Here is a 12952-nt window from a genome sequence, read left to right on the forward strand (position 1 = left end):
CTAGTGCAGTACAGCTCATATAAATTCAAAATATAGTACACAATACATGTAATAATAGGTGTAGCTTTTCTTCCATTAACCTATCAAGAGGCAGCAATTACATGTCTGCTGTTTGAAGGCAATTTTCTTTAGAGGAGTGCTTAGTCATCAGTTTTCTAAATTTAGCCATATTCATTGACCCCTCCCAAACTGCATAATCTTAACAATACCAATTCTGACTGTAAAAACACTCTGCATTTGCTAAGGGTATGCTGCCTAGAGTCAGATGCTCACTCTTCGAAACCAAAGCTCCCTTCTTCTTTCCCACACAATGTTATTCAGAGATACTGGGCTTGGTGCTCTTTTACCACTACATATTTGTGCCATAAAATAAGAATATACTGTGCTTTTCATTTCAACCTGCCGTTTGTGGAATGCAGTTTATCCCCATGTATATTGTTCAAAATTATTCTAATTTATAGTTACAGGGCTCCAAACAGTGCATAAACCATCATTTTTTTTTGACAGATATCTGGGCTATCGGTTGTATTTTTGCTGAACTATTGACTTCTGAACCCATTTTTCATTGTCGTCAAGAAGATATTAAAACAAGCAACCCGTTCCATCATGACCAACTTGATCGTATCTTCAGTGTAATGGGATTTCCAGCAGGTACGCTTCCCTTTACTTATCACTTATCATAAGATACAGAGCTGTCTTTTTTTTAACATATCTTTTTTTATTTCGTGAATAAAATGTGAACAGTACAATTTTGTCATTGCGTCATTTTTCACATTTCGTGTTACATATGTAATATACATTGAAAGATATTTCAACAATATGAACTTACGAAAGCATAAGGTGAGTATTACAACTTCACTTAAACAACAGAAAAAGACAAAGAATATAAACCAAGAACAATAATAAAATAATAAAAAAATAAAGTAAAAAAAAAAAAAAAAAAAAAAAGGAAGAGTAGGGAAACCTGCATAGTTAAATAAGTCAGAGTAGGCAATAGTGTGACTACAAAGAGAATAAACGGGTGTCTCTCGAATTGCTAAGTTTTCCATTACTGGGAAACCGCTGTGTTGTGACAAGTTGTATTCTCAATTACTCTGGAAAAGTAGAATTACTCGTGGGGAGAAATTGAGTTAAGGAAACCAACGCAAAAAGACAGAGGATTTCTTAAAGTTCTCCCAAGGTTGCCATATATCGTCAAAGAGTTCTTTTTTGTTATCTGCAATGGCTGTTAATAAATGCATTTCCTGAATATAGTTGAGTCTAGAAATGAATTGAGTGATTGAAAGCGTAGGGGAAACCCAGTTAAGTGCAACAACCCAGCGCGCCGCTGCCCATATCTGAAATAGCAAAGCATTGGTAACTTTATTAAAATCTGGATTAGGGTGATTCAGTAAAAGATGTTCGGGAGTTCGTGTAATAGGGGAATCAGTTAAGTCACATGCAATTTGGACCACCTTATTCCAAAATTGCTCTACTATTGGGCAGGACCACCACGAATGTTTATAATCACCTAGTGCTCCACATCCTCTAAAGCACATAGGGGAAGAGGAAGGAGAAAAATTGTGTTTACGTTTTGGTGTGTAATACCATCTTGAAATTACTTTGTAAGCCATTTCCCGTATGGCAACATTGGGAGAAAATTTATGAGAGAATTCCATTGCTTTGGACCAATCTTCTGTAGTCCATAGTAGGTTGAAATCCCTGTCCCAGGCTTTCATATACGTAGGTAAAGAGGAAGGTGGAGCCTCAATTAATATGGAGTATATAGTGGAAATATTACCTTTAGCTCGTAGGGCATTTTTACAGAGATTTTCAAATAAGGAGCCTGTTAATGTAGGTTTCTTTTGTAATTGTGAGAAATAAAAGTGAGAAAGTTGAGAATAACGTAAAAACTCTCGTGGATGGATTGTTAGTGACTCTTTTAATGAGTTCCAAGTTCTAAACCCGTGCAGGGATAATAGATCATATAATTTATTGAAGTTTTGAGAGGCCCACCATTGAAAATCGCTATGAACCATCCCTGGGGGAAATCTGGATTTCCTACCAGAGCTTGCATGTAGCTATTAGTAGTCACTGGTAACAATCTTGGTTTAAGCAATTTCCAAAGTTGCATATGAAATTTAACAATGGGGTTGGTAATAGGGTATTTTTGTATATTGTTCGTAGTTAACCACAATAGTGCTCTAACTTGCAAGGGATAAATTGAATCATTCTCAAATTCTACCCATCTGAGCATTCCTGAGTCATTATGCCACTGTATTATTTGTGCAATTCTAGCTGCCCAGTAATAATTCCTTATGTAGGGGACCTTAAGACCGCCTTGCAGTCGTGAGCGATATAACACATTTCTATTAATTCTATGGTATTTATGTTGCCATACAAATTGCCATATTTGTTTCTGTAGCAACATAAGATCCTGGGACTTTACGGCAATAGGGAGGGCTCTAAATAAATATAGTATCTTAGGGAGGACAATCATGCGCACTGCTGTTATGCGTCCAAACCATGAGATGTGCAAAGCATTCCAGTCTATTAAGAAACGTTGTAATTTTTTGTACATTGTAGGGAAATTAAGGGAATATAACGTTTGATATGTTTTCGTGATTTTAACCCAAGATAGTCAACCGTAGTAGTTCGCCAGTGAAATGGAAAGTTCAGCTCCAATAATTTCAGGTGAGGTTTTGAAATATTAATCGGTAGGGCTTCTGTTTTTGAAACATTAACCCGGAGGCCTGAGATCTTGGCAAAAGTATCTAAGAGTGAGAATAAGTTAGGGAGACTCGTCAGGGGTTTGGTTAAAGTTAAACATAGGTCATCCGCATAAAGATTCAACTTGTGGGGCTGATTATTTTTGATATATCCGGTAATGTTTACATCATTGCGGATAAGATGGGCTAATGGTTCCATTGCTAAAGCAAAAAGTAAAGGGGATAAAGGACACCCCTGGCGAGTCCCCCTGTGAATTGGTACTTGTAAAGTTTGATGATTTAAAATTTAATATATGCTATAGGGTGTTGATATAGTACTCGAAGAGCCTCCAAAAAGGGACCAGAAATGTTAAATTTAGGGAGAATATGGAAAAGATATGGCCAAGTCACGCTATCAAAAGCTTTTTGTATATCTAACATCAATACTAATAATTGAGAATGGGAAGTATTCGCATCTGCTATTATGTTGATTAACTTACGAATGCTATCAGTTGTTTGTCGGCCAGGAATAAAGCCTGTCTGATCTGGGTGTATCAAACTTGGTAAATATTTGTTTAGACGTGTGGCTAATATTTTGGAAAACAACTTAATATCTACATTAATCACTGATATAGGACGGTAGTTCTGGACTGATGAATGGTCTTTCCCAGGTTTAGGAATCAATGAAAGATTGGCATGTACCATTTCTGGAGGAATGGAATGCCCTTGGAGCATATCATTAAACAATACAATTAAGTGTGGTAAAAGGAGAGTTTTGAATGATTTGTAATACCGAGCCGAAAAACCATCTGGGCCTGGGCTAGACGAGTTTTTTAAAGATTTCAAGGACTCTTCAATTTCCAAGGCAGTGATAGGGGAGTTCAAGGTAGACTGTTCTTCCATTGTAAGTTTAGGGAGGGTTACATCTGAGAATAATACCTCTTTATTAATTGTGTGGTCGGGGATGGGTATCTCATATAATTTGGTGTAGAATTTCTGAAAGACTTTTATTATTTCTAGGGGGTTATGAACCACCTCTCCAGTGTCTGACTGGATAGAATGAATAGGCTTGAAACCTTTTTCAAGTTTAAGTTTTTTGGCCAGAAGTTTGTCAGGTTTATCTTTAATTTGGAACAGTTTTTGCTGAAACCATTTAAGTTGTTTAGCAGCTTTACCGTGTGTTAGTGTATTTAACTGGTGTCTTGCTTCTGATAGCTGTAAATGAATTGCAGAGGATGGATTTTGTTTATGCAAGGCGTCCAGTTGCTGTATTGTGGATTCTAATGTGGATATCTGATCAGCAACCATTTTTTTATTCTGGGTAGCTAATCTTATTATTTCCCCCCGTATGGTACATTTATGTGCTGCCCATAGTGTGCCCATTGATAATTCTTCATCAAGATTCTCTTTCCAATAATTCTCAATAGATTGTGATATCTGATCTCGTATCATGGAATTAGCCAACAGAGAGTCATTTAGACGCCAAGAGGGTCTGCCTGGTAAAGTAGAGGGTAGCCTAATCGAAATGGTTATAGAAGCGTGATCCGACCAAAATATTGGGTCTATTTCTGCTGCAGTTAGTTGAGGTAAGTAACCTTGAGATAGGAAAATGTAATCGATTCGTGAATAGGAGTGATGTACAGGAGAATAAAAGGTATAGTCTGTTTGATCTGGGTGAAGGTGTCTCCAGGTATCAATTAACGAATCCTCAATCAACATTCGTTTCAAGAATTTTGGGGAGGCCGCTGATGTAGTGGCAAGTAGTCCTTTACGATCTATAGTGGGGTTCATTACTAAGTTAAAGTCACCCAGTAAGACTATCATCCCTTTGGCGTGCTGTTGTAACAGCTTGAAAACTTTGGAGTAAAATGTCAATAAGCCAGAGAAAGGCGCATATACATTAACTATCGTGATGTCAAAGCCAAGTACTGTCCCTTGTAATAATATATATCTACTCTCTGGGTCTATTATAGACTTATAGGGTATGAATGCTAAATGAGACCGAAAAGCAATGGCAACACCTCTCTTTTTTTCAGCATAAGATGTTGCATAAATTTGAGAATAAGATTTGTGTAAATAGGGAGAAGGTCCCGAGTGCTGCCAGTGCGTTTCTTGGAGTCCTATTATGTCAGCTTTATGGCGCAAATAGTATTGAGCTGCCATTTTTCGCTTTGTAGGGGAATTAAGGCCTTTTACATTATGCGAAAGGATAGTTATAGCCATCTTAAACACCAGTTATACAGGCTTATGTAAACAATCGTAACAATCATAGTGAAAATTACCCAAATATCATTAATGCTTAAGCAGTGTTTGAGACAAACTTCAAAGTCAACATGAAAAGGCAAAATCTCAGTGTCACAGTATACATAATGTTCGGGGAAACCCGGTAAAAACTTACAAACTGCAGTATGAGTTATTAGCTTTATCGCCAATAGCTGGTCAGCCATATGCCCATTATAACCATATGAGTGTAAGGTGTAAATTAGGCCATGCTTGAACCAATCATTGAAGTCAATCGTAGTATGTATAGCTTCAAGATCTCTAGGAACAGGTTGCTGAACAGTAAGCAAAAAAGGCTTAAGAAGTGCAGCTAAAACTATTAGCCAAATCGGGAATACATGTACAGTTATTGTCTCATAGAAATTGTCTCTGAGCGTCGGTTTCATTGTAACAGCAATAAAAACAAAAATAAAAAATATCAAATTGTCAAAAAAAGAAAAAAAAGGGGAAAGAAGAAAAACAAGAAAAAAAAAGAAAAATCGTGGTAAAAGTATCAACAGTGCCTGAGGATACCTGATCCTCAAGTAGACCATAGACCTCGCTGTGTGGCTTCGCTGCAGCGATCCATGGTCGTGTAGGGGGGAGAAAAAAGCCAGCCAACCGGTATATGTTAACAAAGATAGAACTTCCAGTAAGGTGAACCAATATTCACATTCCGAGATTAACATGTAGTGGGCCACACAGTGCTAGTAAAGCGAGGTGGATAACTATGTATTCCTGGGTTGGTTTCAAATAAGCCGTTTCTGGGGATTGCTGCGACTGTTGTCGTCGAGAAGCATAAGCGAGAGATGAGCCAGTTCAGGAATTTCTCAGCTTTTTCGTTTCCCAAATAGGATGTAGTGTTGGAGGAAAATTTTTCTTCACAGGAGAAGAAAGTTCTGTATCAGCGAGACCAAGCCGAGTCAATAGCGATGGCCCTTCAACAGGATCAGTTATTGAAAATAGCGATCCGTTTTTCAATACGGTAAGGCGAAAAGGGAATCCCCATCTATATTTGAGCCCTGATTGTTGCAGTAGCAGGGTAATAGGACGAAGCTCGCGGCGTTTCTGCAATGTAGACGGTGCTACATCTGGGAATAAATGGAGCGTCTCCCCTTCCAGTTCTACAGCTGGGTGTTTTCTAGCAGAAGCAAGCAAATCCTCCTTTGTTTCAAAGTAATGAAGTCTGGCGATAACATCTCGTGGGGGTTCGCCTTGTTGTGGTTTAGGGCGAAGGGCCCTGTGCACCCTGTCGATGATAAGTAAATCTGGGCTATATTCTGGTAGCAGTTTGGAGAACAGTAGGTCAAAACTTTGTGCAGGTCTGTAGCAGATTCAGGTACATTCCTAATGCGAACGTTATTACGCCTTGATCTGTTGTCTAGGTCTTCTATGTGAAGATTAAGCGCTGTAACATTACGTTGTAAGGAGTGTACTTGCTCCTGAAGTGCGTCATGGGCCTGCACCATCGTGTCATGCTTTCCTTCTAGTGTGTCAATACGTGAACCCAATGCAGTAATTTCCTTGGTAAGATCAGTAACTGCTGACTTGAGCTCAGTATGAAACGTGGCTGATAATTTGGTAAATAAAGATTCCAAACCTGTGTCCAGGTCCTGTTTTTTCAGGCATAAGGCATGAGAAGTGGCCGTTTTCTGTTCCGGACTACTAGAAGGGGAGCCAGCGCCATCTTGGTTTTTATCTGGGCCAGGCGCTTGGCGTTTGAAAAAATCTCTCTGTGACCCACGTTGCTTAGCACTGGTCATGTTGCTATCTGTAGGGTCCTCTGGGGTCGCTGAAGATTTGTGGCGATGTTTGAAAAACAGGAGGCCCCGCAATTCACCGTGGTATGGCTTCGCTACACGGAGCGCTCAGATAGTGCGACCGATCAGCATGGCGGTTAGCTCCGCCCCCCAGAGCTGTCTTTAAAGACATTAGTACATATATTAACTCAGCAGACTCTCTTCCAGTTTAATCGAACTATTAGATGGGTCTCTGATGGATATCTGAAGGCCTGACACAGTTCCAGCATGTGGCACCATTGATCTGCCCCCACTGTTTGGATGACAGTTGCATTCCCATGCATCTATATGATAAGACATAGGGGCTGGATGTAAAAAGTGATTTCCATATGACAAGTTAAATGTATTTTTTTTACTAACTGAATAGAATTGCACAAGATCTAATGTGAAATAAAAGGACATGATTCAATTTGAGGAGAAAAAACTTTTCTCCGAATTCAGTTCTAGTTTTTATGTGTAAAAGTTTGATACACTTTCTCTTATATTGCATCTTGTTCTATGAGAAAAACTGGAATTGCTGAAAAAGCTTTTTTTTGTCAAATTGCATCTGGCCCAATGTTTCTCCACAAAAAATTTGTGAAGCCTGTTGCATATTGACAAAAGGACCTTGATTTTCCAGAACTGCTGTGAACATTAAGTTTGATAAAAAAAAAACATTAGCATTGTTATCTAATAACAACCTTACATGCCAAATTTTCAGTGAGTAGAGCAGGGGTCCCCAACCTTTTTTACCCATGAGCCACATTCAAATGTAAACAGAGCTGGGGAGCAACACAAGCATGAAATATGTTCTTGGGGGTACCAAATATGGCTGTGAATGGCTATTTGTTAGTCCCTATGTGGATTAGCAGCCTACAGGAGACTCTGTTTGGCAGTACACCTGATTTTTATGCAAATTGCCTCCAAGCCAAGATTTTAAAAATAAGCACCCGCTTTAGGGCTACTGGGAGCAACATCCAAAGGGTTGTTGCTCCCGAGCCACTGGTCAGGGAACCAATGGAGTAGAGTGACTATAGAGGAAACTGACCCCATGACCCTGGTTCCTTCCCCAACTGCAGGGTCTGTTTCCTCTATAGTTACATCACTGGTAATACACCATTGTTCTACAGAAGTGTTGCTTATGTCACTGGTTTAATTTACATGAAACTTGCTGTACAAAGACAGTAGCGTAAAAAGTGAAATAAGACTAGGGATGTTGGCTTCTTGCCTTTGGAAGATATAAATAATTCTGTGCTATTGGTCGCTTTGACATTTTTACTATGTACTGATATTTTATCCATTGATCTTTTTTATTGCCTCTTAGATAAAGACTGGGAAGATATCAGAAAGATGCCAGAATATCCCACACTTCAAAAAGATTTCAGAAGAACAACGTAAGCACAAAATATTGTGCTGCATGGATGGTAAACGGGTGGTCAGATCGCGGGGACTGCATCAACGAACAGATGCAGTTCACAATCTAATAGGATTTTTAGTCTTGTCCAAACGACGATATCGCTCGGGAAAGTCCGTCGGAGGGCCCCATATACAGACTCGGTCTGTCGGCAGCTTTTATTGGCTGGTGTATGGCCACCTTAAGAGTTTAGTGAGTGAGTGTGTGTGGTGGGGAATAACAAGTTGCTAATCAGATCCATGGTTACAGGGGTCCAGATTTAAATTTTTCCTGGAAGGACATACAATTATGACCATGTCTAAAAATCAGATTTTGGATCAAATATATGCATGTCAATTTTTTTTATATTTTACAGGTATGCAAACAGCAGTCTAATTAAATACATGGAAAAACATAAAGTGAAGCCTGACAGCAAAGTCTTTCTCTTGGTAAGTTCATATAAGACGACGCCTTTCCCGTGTTTGATACTTTAAAGTGGATTATGATACTTTAGGAAGGTTATGAGTTATTAACACCTTAATGATACTCGCATAATATTTATTAACTAGTATCTTATGCTATCAACCAAATGTTGTAGTTGTGCCCCTTTTTTTGTGCTTTACACCTTGGCAAAGGTGGCAACCCAGTCTATATGTGTCACTGTATTTAAGTATACAGCGCTTATACAAACTATACAGGTATTTTTAGGGATTCTATAACAGTTCTATGTAAGCTCAATAACTCTAACACTTATAGATCCTAATGATGTAAGACATACCTCCTGCATGGACAACTGTAGATGGTGACTCATTTAATGGGAATTTTAAGCAGGCCAAACACTAATGTATGTATGTATATACTATAAGTATAAAACACATTACTATTAAGTTATATCAGTCAACCCTCCCCAGCAAGTGCACCTAATATAATGCATTTAATATGGGCACTGAGGGTTTACTTATTTTTTGATGTTTTGTTTAAGGGAAAATTGGCACCAACATAATAAAAATAAAAGGGAGACTTTAACCCTTTAAGTGCCAGCAGAATTTCACATTTTGGTTACGCGAAATGCCAGCCGTTTTTGAAACATTTTGTGCTCTCTCACTTTAGGGGCATTTTCTGAGGGGAAACCTATAGTTTACCTAGGAAAACTATACATTGTTTTTTTCGGTAGAAACTGAGCTTTCTAAATCTGTTTCATGTATTTCCACCTGTGCAATAAAATTTATAGTGCTAAATACCAAAAAAAAATGAAAAATTACCATTTTTCATCGTATATCAATTTATACCAGAAAAATATTTCATTTTACAGATGAAAATCCAACTGATTTGGAAAGCCTTATGTTCTCGAACGTGCCAATACCAGATATGTATAGTTTTAGGAGATTAGGATTTCTGTACAGCAAAAACTCCGGCAGTATATTACCGAATTTTGAAGCACTAAGGCAGAAAACGGCATGCTTTAGATTCCAAGGCAAAAAATCCTGAAACCGTAGGTTTATCCAGAAAACCATACATTTTTGAAAAGTACACATTCTGCCGATTACAAAATGGGTAACTATGTCTCTCTACTCCAACTACCAAACATAAAAGCTTGTCTGAACATAGCGTTTTTCAACAAAAAATTCAAAATTCTGAAAAATCATTTCAAAGGTTTTATTTTGCTGCTCCGCATATCCCAAAATATATTAGTACCAAGAAAAAGCACCTGAAATATGATTGCCAGGGGTCCACTGAACAATTTGATACCCATTATGCATAGGTTTACCAAAGTATCTGGCATTTAGAGACACCAATATGTAGTTAGCACATCCAAATTGTTCAGGACTTTACTTCAGCTACTGAGAAATCAACACATTGACTGCATTTTTTGTGGGGTAAAAACACAGAAATATATGTTTACCCCCCAAATCCATATATTTTTGGAAAGTACACATTCTACTGAATCTAAAATGGGTACCCATGCCTTTCTGCTCCAAACTACTGAGTCGCAAGGCTTTCCACAATTGTCGGTTTTGGTGAAATATCTGAAAATTTCCTCAAAGCTTCAACTTCCCAGCACCATATCGCCCATGTATCATTACGTACTAAGAAAAAGCACCTTAAATATGATTGCCAGGGTTCCTCTGAACATTTTGGTGTCATTGTTCATAAGTTTACCAAAGTATCTGGCATTTAGAGGCCCAAAATGAAGTTAGCGCATACAAGCAGTCCCGTGGGTAACTTCAGCTAATGAAAGATCAACACATTGACTGCATTTTTGTGGGGTAAAAACACAGAAATATATGTTTACCCCCAAAAACCCATATATTTTTGGAAAGTACACATTCTACCGAATCTAAAATGGGTACCCATGCCTTTCTGCTCCAAACTACTGGAGTCGCAAGGCTTTCCCACAATTGTCGGTTTTGGTGAGATATCTGAAATGCCTCAAAGCTTCAACTTCCCAGCACCATATCACCCAAGTGTCATTACGTACTAAGAAAAAGCACCTAAATATGATTGCCAGGTTCCTCTGAACATTTTGGTGGCCATTGTTCATAAGTTTACCAAGTATCTGGCATTTAGAGGCCCCAAAATGAAGTTAGCGCATACAAACAGTCCCGTGGGTAACTTCAGCTAATGAAAGATCAACAAATTGACTGCATTTTTGTGGGGTAAAAAACACAGAAATATATGTTTACCCCCAAAACCCATATATTTTGGAAAGTACACATTCTATCGAATCTAAAATGGGTACCCATGCCTTTCTGCTCCAAACTACTGAGTCGCAAGGCTTTCCCACAATTGTCGGTTTTGGTGAAATATCTGAAAATTGCCTCAAAGCTTCAACTTCCAGCACCATATCACCCATGTGTCATTACGTATAAGAAAAAGCACCCTAAATATGATTGCCAGGGTTCCTCTGAACATTTTGGTGGCCATTGTTCATAAGTTTACCAAAGTATCTGGCATTTAGAGGCCCAAAATGATGTTAGCGCATACAAACAGTCCGTGGGTAACTTCAGCTAATGAAAAATCAACACACAGGAGAAAGCTCTCTGTTTAGTGCTGAATTAAGCATTGAAATTCCTGTTTGAGACAGGATTTTTTGTTATCACTTGGTGTGTGAATGTGTTGTCCACTTGTGGGTGAAATTTGGGAAGTTTTGAGTTGATTTTCTTTACTAAAAATCGATTTTCTTTGACCCTGAAGGTGAGTGATTCCTAGCCCAGTTCCCTTCACTTGCTCTGGGCTACAAACTCACTGTTAGACCCCTACCCTCCCCCGCACCTGGGTGTCAGTTTCATTTGCATTTTTCTGTTGTTTCAGCACAAATTGTTTAATTTTTGTACAGATTGAGTGGGTATTTTGATTTTGCACTCAGTTCTGTGAGGAGAGAAAGCTAAAGGGAGAAGGATTTAATATAAGTATAAATATAAAATCTTTTCCAGCAGCAGCAGTGCAGCTCCCAGGCACCTGCTCACATTAACCCTCTCCCTGCCACAGCTTCTCAACTTAAAACTTTTTTGTTAATCAATAGTATAAAGCTTTCTTTTTGTGTGGTGTTGTGTAAAATAATGGAGGAATAAAAAGGAAAGTTATAAAAAAAACATCTCTTGGTTCTAAAGCAAAAGGACCAGAAAAACCCAGATGTAGCTCTGCAAGGAAACACCAGTCAGAGCCATGTCAAAAAGCCCCATTGCCTCTACTTCTGCTGCTGCAGCCAATGTGACCCCTGCTAAAACATTTGCACACGCGGTAGCTACTGGCAGCAACCCAAGCCAAGTCACTGCTGGGTAGAGAAGCTTACAAGGAAGCATGGGGTCAGATGCCTAATGTCAAGCACTCATGCATAGAGGCTTATATAAAGGCTGCAGCTGAAGTGGTGGGCCACTCTGCAGTAGTGGCAGCAAGTAAAATGTATGGGAAAGCCATAATCTTTGCCCGTACGCTAACTGCAGTGCATGCTCTGGTACAGAGGGTATCACAGTGGAGGGAGTTATGTCCCTGTAGAACCCCTGGAAGGATTGGGCACAAGGTGGTTTTATCTAATGTGCCCCCTTCCTGCAAGACCACTTATTGTACCCCACCAGCAAGCCTTGGGGAGTTAAAATCAAATATGTCTAGAATTCCCCTGGGATGTAAGGAGAGCAGACTGAGCACGTCCTTTCCTTTAAAAGGCAGGTTGCAACTACTTTTACCTCGGGGCAAGACACTATTGAGGGGTCTTTCGGGTTCCATTTGAAGGGTGCTGTATAAAAATTTTTACAGCACAGAGGAAGTGAGGTGCTTCCTTTGCAAGAACCTGGGGCACACTCGCCAGAGTTGCCCAAAGGGCAAATAAGACCACAGCCCCTGTTCCTGCTCCCAGTGCCTCAAATAAAACATCTTATCCTGCTGGGACTATTTCAGCAGGGTCCTCAAAGGGGATATCTCCTTCACTAAAGAACCTCAAGGTGGCTGTTACACAACCCACCTCTACAACATCAAACCTCCCCTTCTTCACTGAAGAACATCTAAGGCTGCAGCATGTCTTACAATTGCGGCAAAAGAGAAGGGGAAAAACATGTCAAAGCTTCCCCAGGGTCACAGTTGTTCCTACCACAAAAAAGTGTACCCCTGTTATGGCACCCCTGAAGGTGTGGGGGTACCCATGATTGCAACACCTGTTGGGGTTGGGGCAGATAGTGGCCTTTCCTCTTCAGATGCCAAGAAAAAAGAGGAAATTTAAATCAAACTGGCTGGTACCTGAGGAATGGCATCAGTGGTTAATGATGGGGCACCCCCATCCAAGGGTAAAAAGGGCAGCAAAACTTCTGCTCCTCATGTGGTGACATTGTCTGGCCCAACTG

The 12952-nt window shown here is 39.4% G+C and overlaps 1 protein-coding gene across 2 annotated transcripts in view; it reads left to right on the top strand.

Moving 5' to 3' along the window:
- Positions 1-12952, top strand: part of cdk19.L (cyclin-dependent kinase 19 L homeolog) — a 90740-nt gene that overhangs the window by 56910 nt on the left and 20878 nt on the right. For both annotated transcript variants that reach the window (XM_018261675.2, NM_001087254.1), the window contains exons 7-9: positions 508-651; positions 8049-8118; positions 8494-8566. In XM_018261675.2, coding sequence (XP_018117164.1) covers positions 508-651; positions 8049-8118; positions 8494-8566 — 287 coding nt within the window. The remainder of the gene's footprint in view (positions 1-507; positions 652-8048; positions 8119-8493; positions 8567-12952) is intronic.

This window comes from Xenopus laevis, chromosome 5L, assembly GCF_017654675.1.
Source record: "Xenopus laevis strain J_2021 chromosome 5L, Xenopus_laevis_v10.1, whole genome shotgun sequence".
Classification (NCBI taxonomy): Eukaryota; Metazoa; Chordata; class Amphibia; order Anura; family Pipidae; genus Xenopus; species Xenopus laevis.